The sequence below is a fragment of the Zootoca vivipara genome, chromosome 8 (genome assembly GCF_965207765.1).
Source record: "Zootoca vivipara chromosome 8, rZooViv2.hap1.1, whole genome shotgun sequence".
Lineage (NCBI taxonomy): Eukaryota > Metazoa > Chordata > Lepidosauria > Squamata > Lacertidae > Zootoca > Zootoca vivipara.
The window spans coordinates 23,311,863-23,330,042 of record NC_142591.1 but is presented as its reverse complement, the minus strand read 5'-3'; the positions used below and the strand labels follow the sequence as shown (position 1 = coordinate 23,330,042).

The following is an 18,180-nucleotide window of genomic DNA, read 5'->3' as shown; positions in this document are numbered from 1 at the left end:
CCGGAGCTATAAACTGATATTTAAACATTCTAAATAAATAAACATTTTCTCCTATTTGTGTGTGTGTCACTACGTGGTCCCAAGAAGCCTAGAGGTGACAATACTGATGCTTTGATAACACACTCTGGTTTTGTTTTGTTTTTTGTCACGGCTGCTTGGCAATGCTGTAAGCCATCTTTTCCCCAACCCCCAGCTAACAAGCTGATGCCTGACTCCATCTTTTGAGTGCTTCCCACTTGCCATTTGTCAGCAATCTACTCCGGTAAAGGTACTGAGCGGACACCCGGAGAGTTGCACTGCTTAAATACTGTTTACACCTTCTTGCCTTTGCTCTCCATTTCTCAGCCATCCATTTCCCTGGGTTGTTGATCTGGATCAGGGTCAAGCTATCGTAACACCATGACTCCCAATTGTTTGGCTTCACACAGGACCCACGACTGGGTCAGCGAACAGAGCTTACTGAAGATTAACCCGTAGCCACTTATCCCAATGCACACAGGTGTTCTACTGAGTTACCACAGTACTTACCTAACTGTCTGGATGACATGAGGTAACCATTGGCCAGAAAGTTCAGATTTCATCTCCCAGCCACCATATTCTCTCAGTTCACTTTCTCCCAGGCTGAATGGAAGCAAAGCGCCCCGGATCAGTTTGACCAGCGACTTCATCACTTGCTGAATCATCATCTACATCAGGAAAAGGAAACATTTCGTGGATAAACACTGGAACATGTGTAACAAGTTGTGTTTTATGTAACCAGTTAATTCATAAGACCAGGGCTTTTTTCCAGATGGGACTCGCTGGGACTCAGTTCCGGCACCTCTCAGGTGGGTACCATTGCCATTTAAAGAGAACAAGGGAGACCTTCAAGGTGAGTTAACTGCTAAATTATTCTACTTATTTCTAGTTCAATGCATATATCAACTAAAACAACAACAGACCATATATGGGGTTTCTCCTGCTCATTCCCCCCTCTCCTCCAATTTTATTTAACTTATACCTAATGTGCAATAAATAGACAATGGAAAGGCTATTATGTGAATAATATGTGAATGTCCAGAGAATCTACTGCAGATCTGCCACAACAGAGAGAGAGCCAATTCCTGCCCTGCCTAACTGCCCCAGCTATTTGAAGGGCAAGCAAATGGTTGAAGCATGGTGCTAGGCCCAGTAAGGATGGAGAGCTCATAGAGCTTTAAAACCAGTATCTTCTTGATCGGGTGGTAGCAGCTTGAGTGCACTGAGGACTCATGGGATGGTCTTATTAGGCCATCCCATTACAATATCTTATTAAAAATAAACCTCTGCTGGTCTTCTACCCTTCCACTTTGGGTGGCTGCACACCTACTTACCTTGAAATCATTCTGTCTTTGTCTAGCGTTCTTCTTTGATCTTTCCATTTGGCCTGATTTTTCGGCAGTCTTGGGAAACAGAAAAACAACAACAGAGATACTATGGATGATAGCCATTGTGAACATTCACCTGGAACAAATCAGCAGGTCTGTGAATTCTATCTTAGTCATGGTATATGCTGAGGTTAATTCTTAATAGACAAAGTCTGATTAGTGTAAGAAACAGTAGAAAATTCATGCTTAGATCAAACATATCAACATGCCAGAAAACTTTGGCAAATTAATAAATTAAAGAAGACTATTGTAGTAGTATATTATTAGTAGTAATTTTATTACTGGTATTTATCTCGCTGGGTTTCCACAGCCACTCTGGGCGGCTTGCAGCATATCTAAAAACATAATAAGAACATCAAGCTTTTAAAACCTCCCAATACAGGACTGCCTTCAGAAGTCTTCTAGAAGTTGTGTAATTCTTTATTTCCTTGACATCTAAAGCGAGTGCCTTCCACAGGGAGGGCACCACTAGTGAGAAGGCCCTCTGCCTGGTTCCCTGTAACGTTGCTTCTTGCAGTGAGGGAACCACCAGAAGGACCTCAGCATCTGGGCTGAGCGATGGGGGTGGAGATACTCCTTCAGGTATACTGGGCCGAGGTTGTTTAGGGCTTTAAAGGTCAGCACCAACACTTTGAATTGTGCTTGGAAACGTCCTGGGAGCCAGTGAAGGTCCTTTAGGACTGGTGTTATATGGTCCCCACAGCCACTCCCAGTCACCAGTCTAGCTGCCGCATTCTGGATTAGTTGTAGTTTCCGAGGCATCTTCAAAGATGGCCCCAGATAGAGCGCATTGCAGTAGTCCAAGTGGGAGATAACCAGGGCTTCTGCTGGAGAGGAGCACCCTAATGCAGAAGCCACTGTCAATGGGGTGTCTCAGATCTGCTGGAACTTGTGCAGTCCCTGCTGCCACCATGTGACAGCAACAGGTCCAATCTAGGACTCTTCACTGTACTAGCTTGGAAGCTGCTGCAGTGAAGGGGTATTTTCCCTGGCTCCTCCACCACTACCACCTTGGGACTTGGGCCTGCACAAGAACCAGAGCAGTGGATGCAGCCCTGGCTGCACCACTTTATCCAGTCTTGCTGCTGCTGTCCAGGGGTTAGGATTACAGCCTTCACATAGTGTTATAAGTGAATGACATCTCATGGACAGTAGTGATGATAGCAGAACTGGAGTTTGGAAAAATGCCTCTTTATTCTTTTATTTTTTTAAATGATAAAACTTGTCTTTCTTTTTATCTTTTTAAAAAGTGATGTTTCTAATATGGGTGAAACTAAAATGGCAGTAATGGAGTTCACATTTCCTATATTGCATTCAAGTATACACAGCCAAGTCTGTCAGCTACAAAACCCACTTTTTCTATACTTTCCACTTTCTAAAGTAATAATCAGACCCTGCCTACTAAGAATGAGCCTAAGTACGTACTGCCCTATTTAAATATTTGCTAAACATAGGAAGCTGATTCAACTCGGTCTGTCTGTATACCTTGCAATTTTTCAATATTCATTAAACCTGTTTTGCTTACTTCCTGTGTTGTTCAGTCTAGATACTTTGATCAGAGGAGAATGTGACAGAGCAATGGATGACTCCATCTTTGTGCAAGGAGTTAAAATCAGATGTCCTCTGTTCCCTCTCAACCCTATAGATTCTAGAAACACGTAAAGGTGCACCAAAGCTACTGATTCCCCTCTTGCTGCCACTGATTTTGCTAAACAGTTAAGCACCCTCCTATACAGACCTCTGTGGTAAGTACCAACGGTTAGTTCTGTGTACAGATTCAATCTGTACACAGAAATAGGTCTCCGTTTAGCTACAAACCTTCTGTTGAGAAAAAAACTGAAAACCCTAACCAAAACGTGTGCATTTTCAAAGACATACAGATCACCCTTATAACTTCGAGAAAATAAATCACAGTTCCTTTATTACTGGTCGTTTCCTTTCAATCATTGCTCATCACTTTCATGACTAGATGAGGCCCCTGTGGTGTTTGGTTTTTTTGTTTTTGTTTTTTGCTTCTTTGTGCCTCAGTGCCTATGCTCAACGGTCCTTTTAGCTGTAAATTGTCAGAAATTCAGAACAGCCATAAAAATTATGGGCTAAGTGGAATGAAGCTCCAAACTCTTTCTCTCCCTGCCTGCTTAAGTGTCGACTTCGTTTTAAGGCACCCAGAAGTGCCCTGGATGTTGAACTTTGGGTGCATATGAAAGTCCAGACGTCAAAAGTACTAGAGGAAAATAATGGAGGACCCTTCCCTTGTCCTCTCAGAAGATGGGGGGGATCCAGGTTTGGGGGGGGCACAATGTTTAATGCCCCTCTAATAGGTATGAGCATTCCTCCTTTTCAGCCCTCTCATCTGCCATACAGAAATCCAGGGTCAGTGGCAGTTGTGGCTGATCTTCGGTGCGGTAGTGGAAATAAGGTAATGAAGGGGAGCTGCTGTCAGGGCTGCCATGCAGGGGGACAGAGGGACCCAATCCCCTCCGCCATGCCCACCATCAAGAGAGGGAAGGCATGCCAGAGTAGCAGGGGCCCTCCCTGTACCTCTGGCAACTGATCAGTGTTGCTAATCACTGATGCTGGCCTGCAGCAGAACCAGACAAAAAAGGCATTATTATTATTATTATTATTATGCATCAGGTTTATATTCTGCTTCCCCCCCCCCCCAGCGCTCAATGCAGTATACTTGGATCTGCTTCCCCCTCATCTCCTCCACCAATTCTTTCCTCAGAAGAGCCCTGGGACATAGGTCAGGCTTAGAAATAGTGCTTTGTTTGAGGACATTCAGTGAGCTTGGGGAGATATGAACCTCAATATCCCCAGGCTAATTTGATACTCTAACCACTAGACATATTGGATCTCAAGGAGTGTAAGGAAGCAGTTTCAATCCAGTTCCATTGAAAAGTCTCACACCGGCTGTTCCTATGCTCTTCACGGAACGGGTCATCTGTTTTGGCTAGCAAGAGGGACCTGAGAGAGCACAAAGCATGACTGAGAAATAAACCAAAGAAACCTGGAGAAAGATGTCGTGCTCCTTAAAGAACTGTATATAGCTGAAGGTATGGGAAAGACTGAATGCCATACTGTACCTCACTAAAGAGGCTCCCATTCACATAAGAAATCCAGAGTTTCCAGAAGTTGGGGAGCTGGCTTACGACAAGCTTTGTTAGCTTTTCGACAAACGCCACCTGCTGAGGAGCTTTAAATCGCCAAGCTGGAAAAGGGGCAACAAAACCAGCAGTTAACTACTGAAAGATCATCGGTAGGGAATTGTTTTCAGTTGTAGATGTGTCATTGGAATTCGTCTGCTTTTCAAGTTTAACTTTAGGCAATTACAGAGGTGCTCACATCAAGAAGGAATTTTAACTGATTAACAACCATCTGAGAAACATGCTGCTCTGAGGGGCCGGCACATGATTCCATCATGGTAGAAGAACTAATTGGATTGGTTTCTCATAGGTTTCAAGTTCTGGTGACAGCACACTGTAAGGATGCTGTGAGGATGCAGAGGGAAAAAATCATCATCATCGATCCACACAGCTCTTTAGAATATTCAAACCACTTCACACAATTATTCTACAGTGGTGCCTCGCTTAACGAATGCTCTGCTTAATGAAATTTCCGCTTAACGAAAGGATTTTTTCGAGCGGAGGTTGCCTCACTAGACGAATTCGTTTTATGAAAAATTCGTCTAGCAAATCGCGGTTTCCCATAGGAATGCATTGAAATTCAATTAATGCGTTCCTATGGGCAAAAAAAATTTCAAAGCATTCCTATGGGATTCGCTAGATGAATTTTTTGTTATAAGAAAAGACCCGTGGAATGAATTAAATTCGTCTAGCGAGGCACCACTGTACTGTAATCCTTACAATTGAAGTCTGAGGGTGAAATTGCAGGAAATGGCATAAACAGTAAAGACACCTAGCGAGTTCATGGAAGTTTATTTCTCACAAATAAACCAGGAAAACTTCCTGATTCATGGATTTATTTAACATAATGTATGTATCACTTGATTGTAAGAAAACCCCTAAGCTGCTTACAAAAGGATAAAAAACAAGGGCACTGAAAAAGTAGGCATCTGCTTACATGACCAAACTTTCTCCCCACAACCTAATAATCTGCTCCAGAGGGTCAGAGCATCCCCCAGAGTAGATTCTGGGGGCACACAGGTGGGGGTGGGGAAGATGAGAAACAAGAATTCCTGCTGGGCAATTCCTGCTGCTTCCATTGTGCAAGCAGGCAGACATGATCAGGGCATTACACCAGCAAAGAAGCAGGACTTCATCAAACTGCAACACCGGTTTCACAAAAAGCAGAACAAGAAATAAAATCCCAGCACCTACTTTCATCACGACTGGACTGATTGCTGCTGCCTCTTTTCAGTGAAGCACTCCGACTGAGATGGCCAAGTGAGGAGGAGCGTACTTCACTGTCCAGATCCAACATTGGACTGTGCAGTAATGGATTGCCTGGGCAGCGGGGGGAGAATTATACAGCTATCAGCATTAGCAATCTGTTGATCTGAACAGTGTTAAAACATGCAAAATAAACATAGTGTAGTGTTGAGGTCTACACATACAGGCGGGTGCATGAAGAAAATGATGTATACTTCCCTATTCTTTATGATACTGTATATACTTTTTGCAAAGGGCACACCCATGCTTCAGAACCCACATGAAATCTACCTTTCTGATATAAACAACACTAGCTCATTTCCACTATTCTTTGTTAGGCCAGTAGCTTTATGGCTTTTTGCTGCTCCTGCAACACTGGAGGTGGGCTCCAGAGCATGAGTTGATGCACATAAGGGTAATTTGTATGATATAAGTATAGAGGTAAGGAATATAGAATTGGGTTAGAGGCAGAATAGGAAATCTACTGCTCCACCCTAAATTATGGAAGAACATAAATACATTTCAGCAAAAAATGGAGAGTTGAATGCTGGGGTTCTAGAACATACAATAATACAGTTTTTTTTATTAAATGCTGATGTTATATTAGCCGGGCATGGCCAAACTTGGCCCTCCAGCTGTTTTGGGGCTACAATTCCCATCATCCCCGACCACTGGTCCTTTTAGCTAGGGATGATGGGAGTTGTAGTCCCAAAACAGCTGGAGGGCCAAGTTTGGCCGTGCCTGCATTAGACAGTTGGGATGGTGGAGCAGGGGAATTCACAACCTCAGAATAACTTTCAAAACATGTACACAGTAGTACTGCATGTCTGAGCAATTAACAAAATGTGGTTGAGCAGGGAGGAAAAGCTATGTCACAAGTGACACCCACAAAGCACCAGTAACAACTGGGAACCCACAATCCACACTGCAGGTACAAATGTTATAACTTATCTGGGAAATGGCTTTTTGCCTACTGAAATATACAACACTGGCTACTTGGAAAATGAAACCCGCTTTTGGTTCCATTTCTCTTGGCACTCAACACATGAGCTCACTATTAAGCCGGAGTGATTCACAAACCCCTTGGAGGAAATGCTGTTGTTTCTATTACGGTGTAGAGGGATCCAGTCACACTGCATTAGTGAAAAGGAGCTGTCCAAGTTTTTAAAGAACAATCAAGATCTTTAGGTTTGTGAAATTTGGCTCTAGGTGCATAATCCTCAGAAGCGCTTCAGGGATTCAAATTCAAGAGGAAATGGGAGTCAAGGTTGCTGAATCCAGGTTATATTTATGAAGATCATCACACCAGAACTCCATTCCCAATAAACTGCAACTTAACAAATAAACCTAATTTAATTCAAAGAGGGATATGCAAACATTACTCTTGGAACCTTAATGCAACCTGTGTCTCCTTCCCTTATCCACAGAATCCCATTACTGCTACAGTTTCTCAACAACTTCAAGAATCAACTATTCCCTTCTGCAAAATCTTCAAGATCCACCCTGCCCTTCCTTCAGCCTCTCTTTTTTAATCAGTTTAGTTTCAGAATGCCATTGCTGGAATAATCTCTTTTTTTCCATCGGTGGGCTCATGTCTGACTTCCCAGTAATGCTAATTTGAAAACATAGGGTTGCGAGTTTGGGGGGCAAGGGTGAAGACAACAAATGGTGAGCTGGCTGGAGCTGAGGAGCTGCTTTCAATTGATTTCTCCACTCCCTGGGAGCCTGCTGTGGAAGAGCGGGTGCAGCAGAAAAGAAGTGAAGAGCAAACTGCAAAATGGAGGTGAAGAGCTGCTGCTTATAGATCTCTTCACCCCACAGCATACCGGTAGGCGGTTGCAGAACCATGACTGGGAGTGTGCACCATGGATAAAGAGGAAGGCCTGAAGAGATTGTGATGGAATGGATATTTGCTTGAAAGGAATAAGCTGCTACTATGTTGGGTTAAGGGGACCCAGGTGGCACTGTGGGTTAAACCACTGAGCCTAGGGCTTGCTGATCAGAAGATCGGCGGTTCGAATCCCTGTGACGGGGTGAGCTCCCGTTACTCAGTCCCAGCTCCTGCCAACCTAGCAGTTCGAAAGCACGTCAAAGTGCAAGTAGATAAATAGGGACCGCTACAGCGTGAAGGTAAACGGCGTTTCCATGTGCTGCTCTGGTTTGCCAGAAGCGGCTTTGTCATGCTGGCCACATGACCTGGAAGCTGTACGCCGGCTCCCTCGGCCAATAATGCGAGATGAGCGCGCAACCCCAGAATCGGTCGCGACTGGACCTAACGGTCAGGGGTCCCTTTACCTTTACCTTTATGTTGGGTAAAAGGTATAACTGTGTTTGACCATCTGTTTTTAATGCTGTGTACACTAATACCTTCATTAATTTGTCTGTTATTTTTCTGCAGGGAATTCTGTATTCTGCTGTTGGCTTGTACATCTGGGGACAGATGTCTTGTTCCTGGAAGGAGGTAGTATTGTGACTTAGGGGGAGGCTAGGTTGCATGGCTAAGTTCCCTTCCAATTCCTGAATTCAGCACGGATTCAATTCCTGGAATAGCCAGGCTAGCTTCCTGGTGAGGTAATGGGCTAAGCATACGTTGTTAAGGTAACAAAGGAGGTGGCTCAGTGCCGGAGGGCAAATGGGTGCTGTTAGTGGCGGAGGAAGCCTCTCCGGCACCCGGGGTGGGGCGAACTGGCCAGCGGCGCCTGCGTGGCAGCCCACACACTGCACATGCATGGCACCTGTACCCCTGGCCACTCTACAGCTGAGGGGGAGGCAGCGGGACATCTTGTCACCCTCCCCAAGGGGGTCAAACTGCCCCCGCCCCCTCCGTCAGGCCAGAGGTGAAGCTAACGGAAGTCAAAAAGATAGAACCATGTCTGATTTCTGCTAGGATCTAAGGCTGTGGCCATGGAGGAAGCAAGGCCCTCTTGGGGTGTTAATGCCATGAGCCCCTCTGTCACAGGCTCAGGTTGTAGATATGTGTAAATAAACCATATATCCTAAGGATACCACAGTCTCCGCTGTCCCTTATTCCAAGAAAACCGAACCTTGGAACCCCTGGAATCATACACCGTTCAGAGATTGGTGGCACGCAAGCAATATGGAAGATCAGTTCTCCTGGTTTTCCTGCAAAGAAGATTGTGATTGGTTGTTGCGCCACTGTCATTTTAAGACTGCAAATGTAGAATGCGTCAAGTTTCTTTTGCAAATCTGCTTTGACTTCTTTTTAAAGAAGCAGGCGTATAAAGGATTATGCTGTAAAATACGGATCTGTTCAGTCTAGTTCAGCCCTGTTCAGGCATTGACTGGGCCTGGCTGCCACTGCTACCAGGAAAGCTTGTGCAGAGGAGCCTAAGTGCCAAATGATGTGATGTGCTTATTCTGGTATATGCAGCCTAAGATTGGTAGAAAACATTATGATTCTGATATCAGCTGGTCAATCAGCTGTTTTGGGACACCAGCTCAGTCAAACACAAAGGAAAGTTACAAATGTAACCTTTATGGAAATTTACTGCAGCCTTAGTAAATCTATATAATTCCTGACTGAAAAAAGTATAATGTAAACAATTTAATACAAATATTCATGAATTTTCTCAAATACTGCCAATATGTACTTATTAAACAGCACCCACCTACTTTCAAACAAAAAATAAACAATTTGGCAGCCTGGCCATTCAGTCCTTTATTTCATGGAGTGACTGATTTAAGCAATGGGTCTACACACGAACTAAAGGAACTGTTATTTAGGTTAGCTGCAAAAAAATATTTAAGAGTAAAGCTCAGGCACCAACACTGTGAAGAAGGGGGGGGGGGAAGTACAGGGAATTTTCAAAAGTACTTGAAAAACACATCTACTCATGCAGATGTATATATTGAGTGTGGGCATTTGACCGATATTTGCAGAATGGCTTTTAAACTAATTAAATTAGCATTAGCGTAACCTCTCTTAAACAGGAAAACCAAACAAAAACAAACAAAAAGGAAAGCATGCTAATTATGATTTTTTTTTCTTCCCCAACCCAAAATTCACAAGGGTATTCGAGAAACCCTGTTGAAATTCTAAATGCTTTGAATCATTCATTTTACATACATATGGTTTTTGGCTCTGTTGCTTAAAACCAAGCCAAATAATCTGTAAATTTCCTGAAAATCACTGGAAGTATATAGTAAGACAAAACAAAGTTGAAACAAAATTATTCTATTTGGCATGGCTTTTTCCAGGTCGAACGCACTTCTTCATACGGTACATTAATGCTATACATTATCCCTCTCCTTGCATATTTACATCAAAAACATTTTCCTGGCATTTTAGTATTAGTTGATTTTAAAAAAAAAGTTTCCAGAATGTTTCAACTTGCATTGCAAAAGGAAAGAGTAAAAACTATGGGTCACCCCCCCTCCTATGTGCTTTTGATATTTCAAAACGCATTTCTCATTTATGCATTGTACCCTATTTCAAGTTCAAAGGATTAGGATTTTTTAAAAATAATAGTAATAAAAAAGATAGCTTAGTATACTGGTTTGGTTATTTAAAAAAAATACACCAGTTCAAAAAGTGATCCTTTTGTAGTATTGGTCAAAACAGCTTGTCTGTTACTAGATTGTTATGATGAGAGCATGACTACACCAAATTGCCACTCCTGCACTAAAAACAAAAAAAAAACAAAAAAAACCCACCAATGGTTTGTTTATTCACCAATAATAGAAAACAGGGCAAAGAATACGCTCTTGTTCCACTAGAAACCACATCATCAGTTTGCAGTGGTACCAGGAAAAGAAAGTTTAACATGAAACTAATTTCTTAATTGGTTGTCTAGCATTACAAGAAAGTACAACACAGGAGCAGGGAATGGCAACAGCACATATACCCTCAGGACTAATGAACATCTGGAGTGCATTAGCAAAGCTGACTTTTTTCCAAGTTGTCCAGGAGATAGCGCTTCAGGACTACACATTGCAGCCAGCGGAGAAAAAGAGTTCTTGTACAAATCAGCATTCAAACATCACTCACTCAGGACAAAAAGTTAAAGCGTGGCATTTAAAACCATGGACTGCTATTTTAAGCACTGGATGTAGATGTTATTATCTAGCTAGCTGTGTTTCCCCCAAATTCAGGAGAAATTACTGTAGCTTTCAGACTTCAGACATGCACTGAGGGAAATTTTGGGGGCTCACGATATGCTGGAAGGTGGTGTGTTGTGTGTGAAACACTCCTAAATTGCTATGTTTATTTCTAAAAAATATGTTTGCCATAACATTAAATGTATATGAACAATGGAGAAACCAACTGATCTTAAACAGAGCAAGTGCCTACCTTTTAAAAGGATACTTTTAAAACATTTCGGTATACTACTTAAAATGGCTTTTATAGAGACTGCAATTTAATCTATACAAAGCTGCAACAGTGTTGGGAAAATTCACATTTACACAATCCATCTACAGGTTTCAATACAGGTCCTTTAAAATTAACGTGAATCAGCTATTAAGAGTGTGGCTATAGATAAGTTTGCTAGATAAGTTTAGCAAGAAGATTAATAGTTTTGAACTAGGAAGCTTTGTTTTTTTTAAGAAGCAATGCACAAATGTTTGGTGGCAATTTCATTTCCCGCAGAATATTTTATTTTTCCCACAACTTCATCTGCACAATTCACGTTAAACGAGACACACGGTTCAATGTGGTCGATAAGAGCTAATGTAAAGTTTAATTCTATCTGTTTTTGATTTTTTTAGCAAAAACATTCCAATGAAATTATTTGTGATCTTGCTTTAAGCACATGGCTTATCCAGCGGATCTTTGTTTATATAAAGGAAAATCCATCAAATAACAGAAAAATCAACTGTTACGCATACAGTCTGTACACAAGTTTATGAAAGTTCTACAGATATGTCACAACGTAATGAAGTTGCAGTATTTTCTCTTACTTTGCACACCGTATCGTGGTCTCCCCTAAAGGCTACAATAGTGAGAAGAAACACTGAAATATAGCTGTTGGATTCTCTGAAGGGCAGCAGACTTCCTCACCGCCCTTAAACACCTTTGAACATTTTTTCCTGTGCACAGCAGGCCCTTGTCCTGAGCTACAGTCCGACCACCCACCGTTGCTTGTTGACCAAACAGGCAGTGCCTAAAGCCTGCACCGACACAAGTAGGATAGGATTCCTTTCAAACGCGCCACACAGAAGACTTTCAATTTGCCGAAGCAAGAAATCAAGGAAGTTCCTTTAAAATTAACTTGAATCAACAATGTATTTTTAAATGTCCTGTTTGTTACCCATATCTGTCTATATTTGGAAACTAAGACGAGCCATTTATGAAGCGCATGTTAAATAGATATTGCTAATAAAAATATGCCTTTCATTTACAAAGCTTTTTGCTATCATAACTGCCAACTAGTTCAGTTCACCTTAGAAACATTTTTTTACATTTAAAACAAATATACATTTTTCTATTGAACAAAGTGGTTTTAATATCTATCAGTTGATAAATGATTTTTTTAAAAAAAAACATGGGTTACCAGATTTTGCAGTGTATTGAAGTAAAACCTGCCATTAATATTTAGATTGTTTCAGAGTTCCTTCTTTCACTGCTTTAGGTGAATAGTAAAATTCTGAATGTGCCCTCCTAAGAGTTTTATGCATTTAAAATGTGGGGAAGTTCAGAATTAAGGGTCAGAGTCTAATCCACAAGACTTTGCGGTCCTTTGAAAACTAAAGTCTTTCAGCAAACGTCCAACATTAGTAATACACGGAATAGACCTATTGAAATCAATGGGCTCAAGTTACTTAACATTTATTTTCATAGGTGTGCGATGAATATGCCTTAGTTGGATATTCTACCCCCACCCCCATGGTCAAGAATTGAAAATTATGGAGCAGTTTTGAAAATGAAGATAAAACAAACTACATATAAATAGAAAAATTGGGGGGGGGGGAGAACCTCCATGTTACTTTAACATTTGGACTAAGCTCTAAACGCTAGTGCAAGTGAGCAAGAACTGTACCCAGGGTTTCCCCAACTAGGGTCTCTAGCTGTTTTTGGAATACAGTTCCCATCATCCCTGACCACTGGTCCTGCTAGCTAGGGATGATGGGAGTTGAAGTCCAAAAACAACTAGAGACCCAAGTTTGGGAAACCATGTTATAGCCAATACAAGTGGCACACAGACTCATGCCACTTCTCTAGGACTTTCTGAGGAAGCAACTGTAGAGAAGGCATAACTGTACATTGTCCTTGAACTTCATCATGATGTCATTTTTGAATGAGCAGTCCACTCATTTGTCCCTGATGTACAGTATGCATGTCTAGGTTAGCAAAACACTGCAGTGAATGCAAATTAGAGCTTTGTTTGTTTTAAACAAGGCAACCTACATCCTCTGTCTCATACGCCCAGGGAAGGTTGCCATTTCACAGGCCGTGTCAGAAGCCTCCTCTTTGGTTGCACTTGCTAAAAGTTGGAGAGAACGGTAAGAAATAGGATCCAGATGCTCAAGTGTTGCTGTACTTGCTGCTGCCTTCTGTTCAGCATGGAGGTCAACAATTACTCTGAACCCAATTCAAATTGCTGTAGAGCAAATTTACCCATATAGACTTAGTAAGACTCTGTGATCGGCTTTGTGACAGTGTGGAGCCTATGTATGACCTATTTTAAGATGCCTTGACATAGTATGGATTATACCAGGCATTCCCAAACTCGGCCCTCCAGGTGTTTTGGGACTACAATTCCCATCATCCTTGACCACTGGTCCTGTTAGCTAGGGATGATGGGAGTTGTAGTCCCAAAACATCTGGAGGGCCGAGTTTGGGGATGCCTGGATTATACGATGTACTTCTCTTGTGTAAGCCCCACTGAAAAGAGTTGCACAATACCAAATCTATTTAATACAGCATGCGCCTTTGAGTATTGGTCTTGATTAAACTGTATAAAATTCAGAGGAACTGGAATTGGTTTAATTTGAACAGGGTTTATATAGACATTTCTCTGCAGATTTCAAGAACCCAGTTGACCAATACTGACCTTTGCTGAGCTTTATTATACTTTTTAAGATCTGCAATATTTTGGTATAAATGCACTTGTAGCCATGTTCATCCTATTTTAAGATGCGGCCAACGGAAGTAGGTAAGCTACCTCAAAAGTTGTGAAACGTCTGCTAAGCTGGCAATGATGGTTATTAGTTTAATTTCATAACTGATATTACATTAAAGCTTTGTCTGAACATTCACTGTTAAGAGAATATTTCTATTAGGAACAGGGGATGTGAGTTAGGGATGAAATAACTCCCAGCTGCAAGAAGGCCTTCTTCCAGATGTACAGTATGCAAAGGCAACAGAGGAGAACCAGCTGCTAGGATAACAAATTGAAAAGGCTCCTTTGACACAGGCCCTGTTTGCTTGTCTGATCAAACAAAGATAGATCATTCATTGCAAGGTGAATAGAAGTCTGGTAGGAGGCACGAAAGGGCAAAGATCTGTCTGATTTCCTAGCACTTAGGCAAAGCTACTGGTACGTTAGCACTAAAAGCAAACACATATCTTTACACCAGGAACAGAAACAAGTTTCACAATTTGCTTGATATTCATACTTTTCTATCAAAGTTGAACATTTTGCAAAAGTGCTCAGAAAGTACAACACAGGAGCAGGGAATGGCAACAGCACATATACCCTCAGGACTAATGAGATTCTGTAGGAGCTAGCATGATATCAAGCATACCTAGGAATAATTTAAGGCTTTTCTACAGATATATTTAAAAGACTTCATTTCTAAACTGCATAGCATTCCCTTCCTGATTCTCTTGTTTGTTGTGCTATACAATTTGTGTTGGGAAGTCCGTTTGAAATCCTCTTTCCTCCACACAATGCCAACAGGCGCAGAAGAGCCACAGCGTATTACTGTATTTCCCCAGCAGTGGAAATCAGTATTTTAAACCACTAAGATTTCTGCCACTCTGGGGAGTCTTCAGCCCAACTCAGACATAATGATCTCAGGCTGATAAACCATGCTTTATTGGCCCCCAAACAGAGAGCCTGCGTATTCACTTTTATGTATTGCCCTTGCATGCCCAGCTGCAGTACTGACATTGTGCCTTATTTAAACCACAGTTTCCCCTTGCTTGAACTGTGGTTTAATACTAACCAGGATCTAAAACCAGATCAAACTTGGCATGCCTTAATCACGCACTTGGTCCTAGCAAAGACAGCAATGCCCTATAAACTGTTTAAAACCCAGTCACATCTTTTCCCAGACACAGTTACAGTGCTTATTTCTTTCTAGTCCCTCAAATGTAAGCTACCTTCTTCCATAAAAAAAGGTTTTGCAGCTTTTGGATCCCTGGAAGAAGAGCCCAGGGTTCTTTCCTAGCACATCAGCTCAGGAATGCTCTCATGGGAGCTCCAGCTGTCACTGCTTCTCTTGATCACCAGACAAAGGGGATGGCAAGACAAGCAGTGGCTGGATATCATTCCTACCAGGAAGGGAGTTGTTTTCTTGAATCTTCCTCCCTGTCAGTTTCAAGAATCATAAGAATTCATATGAAAACATGGTAATAACTTGTAAAATAAGATGGAGCAAAACTGAATAGCTGAAAAGGTTTACGTATGTGAAATCTATACAAAGAGAGAGAGAAGTGGCGGAACCTATACTGCAGTCTTCAGGTTCAATGGAGGACACTTTTCCAAACAATAAATTAATTACCTTTTTGTTCTTTAATATAGCTCTCTTTACAGTTGTGCATAAGCTGCAGAATCCACTTATGTTGGGCAGCAATACATTGCCAAGCTGGGTCCCCTTCTGCATGGAGATCAGAAAGATACCTGCAAAATTATTATGCTGAATAAATGAGGATTCAAAACCAATCCATGCCACTTCTGTGTTTCATGGATCACTCCCCTTTCTTTCTTTTTTTCTTTCTTTCTTTATTTCTTCCCACCCACCCCAGTCCTGGGCAAAAGGGAGCAAAACCAGAGTTCTGAAAGAAGAACTGATGACTTGAAAATTAACAGTGCAATGCCAGTCAAGAGTAAGTCTCAGTGAGTCAATGGAGCTTGCCCCCAGGTGAGTGGGATACGGCTTTAGCCTAAGTCACTATTACAATCAGAGCTTGAGTTAAATGTGCATCTTTTTGCAATATTCCAAGGCAGCTGTTTCCAGTTAACAGTGCAATCCTAGACATGGACATTTTAGAACCACCGAGTGCAATCGAGCATAAAGGTAAAGGGACCCCTGACCATTAAGTCCAGTCGTGACCGACTCTGGGGTTGCGCGCTCATCTCGCATTATTGGCCGAGGGAGCCAGCGTATAGCTTCCAGGTCATGTGGCCAGCATGACAAAGCCGCTTCTGGCAAGCCAGAGCAGCACATGGAAACGCCGTTTACCTTCCCGCTGTAGCGGTTCCTATTTATCTACTTGCATTTTGACGTGCTTTCGAACTGCTAGGTTTGGCAGGAGCTGGGACCAAGCAACGAGAGCTCACCCCGTCACAGGGATTCGAACCGCCGACCTTCTGATCAGCAAGCCCTAGGCTCAGTCGAGCATACTTCCAGGTAAAACAGTATGTATAGGATTGCCGCTTTAGTACAACTAATCCTGACTTCTGAGTAAGACAGGCCCAGTTCCCAAGCAAAATGGAAACGTAGCCAATTGCAGGTAATTGGAGATTAAGGCTTGTTACACATGCAAACATTCTAAGTCGTTTTAAAAAGTGGCCTATTCACCTAGCTTTAAGTTTCCAAATGCAAAAAATACCTTCACTAGTGAATGCCTAGAGGCAGACACACTAATCCAGAAACAAAGCATGTGCATGTAGTTATTAATATTGTTTTTTATTTTTAAAAGAGATTTTTGTAAATTCACTGTGAATCTGGAAATGGAGGCATTGTGGTATTATGCTTTCAGTCTGCTGTTTTGTTTTGCCAGATTGTGCTACTATAGGCAGTTATTTCTAACTAACACCATGACATTTTTATATGGGATTGCATTCATACCACTACACTATTTTCCAAGGCTACAGAGTATGCTAAGCAACTGCAAATGATAACTTATTTACTACACTTATATCAGGTAGTACAGGCAGTGACAAGACCTGCTCAGCTCCAGCCAGGTTGCTATGTTAGATGCAGAGTACAAGACATATAAACTAAAGGCAGCCCATTATTTACAAACACTAATGTTAAAGGGGGGGCACGTGTATCACTCATATCCTAGTAATACACCAAAGCAAGCTGAGAAGTTTTAAGCCTTGTTAAATCCCCACTCAGTATATGTGTGTTGCGGGGTTTGGCATAATATAAATAAAGGGATATAGTTAAGCCAGAGCACTTTAATTCCCCCCCCCCCCGGGCAAGTATTCAAGATTTCTGTCCTAAAAAATAATAATCAAAAAATTGAACAGAGGGTGAAAAGAAGCAGCAGTTAATTATGACATCATTATGAATTACGATGTCTCTACACCGAGTCTTGGGGTGCAGCTCCTCCCACTGTCTGCTCTACCTCACTGCAGCTTTCCGTATTACTCAGCTGTGATACCACTTCTCCTACATTTCTTGGGGAGTGAAGGGGAAGTCACTGAAAAATTATTCTAAGCTCTTGCATCAGCTCCAGGGGCTTAAGCAACCTGAGCAGTTGGCATATTTGACAAGAGGATTCATTATTCATCCTCGCAGGTTGAGGAGGTACATAAGACCCTAATTCAGACGTTTACCTGAGCCAAATCCTGTTCTGTGGGAGAGAAGCGGGAATATTCCCCTCATAGGTGAGGGGGAGGGCCAGATTGTGTGATCTTCCGTCTCTTCATTGAGAAGAAAGAACTGCACAGACATTCAGCTGGCGCATTCAGCTGGCTGCGGGGAGCGCTGGTGTTATGACATTCATAGTAAGTGTGGTGATGGGATGTACAGAATTGTCTGCTCCTCCACAACTGGAACGGGATTTCGACCCAGTTAACCGCTGCTTATATTGGGAACTTCAAGTGTTTCTCCCCATTCTCACTGCCTTGCGCATGGCTACTGTGAATGAGAGGCTGACACACTGTGCTCTCTGGGGACAAGCGGCGAGAATCTATGTTCCTGTCTGCACCTGGCAGACATTATAAATGAATTAAGGCATATGCTACTAGCCTTCTTTTAAACAAAAAACAAAAAACCTATATGTTACAAAAAACAGCATTTCCATTCTTCAATGTTCTTTCCAGTCAGTCATATATAAAGTACAGTATGCAATATTTCCAACCATTGCAACCTGAGCCTTATTAATAAACTTGTGGATATTTAGGCTTCAGGACACCCAAAATTAACTTTAGGTTTGCCTCATAATTAAACCTGTGCAATTTTGTCTAGAAATGTGTCCTGATACACACTGCTGATCAGCAGTGCCTGAAAACCCTGCCGAGGTT

General features: G+C 42.0%; 1 protein-coding gene across 2 annotated transcripts in view; it reads right to left on the bottom strand.

Annotated features, from left to right (window-relative positions):
* EXOC2 (exocyst complex component 2) overlaps window positions 1-18,180 on the bottom strand; it is an 85,421-nt gene that overhangs the window by 33,799 nt on the left and 33,442 nt on the right. For both annotated transcript variants that reach the window (XM_035126366.3, XM_035126367.3), the window contains exons 11-15: window positions 15,485-15,603; window positions 5,747-5,872; window positions 4,493-4,617; window positions 1,353-1,421; window positions 529-686 (exon numbers count right to left, since the gene is read on the bottom strand). In XM_035126366.3, the coding sequence (XP_034982257.2) occupies window positions 529-686; window positions 1,353-1,421; window positions 4,493-4,617; window positions 5,747-5,872; window positions 15,485-15,603 (597 nt within the window). The remainder of the gene's footprint in view (window positions 1-528; window positions 687-1,352; window positions 1,422-4,492; window positions 4,618-5,746; window positions 5,873-15,484; window positions 15,604-18,180) is intronic.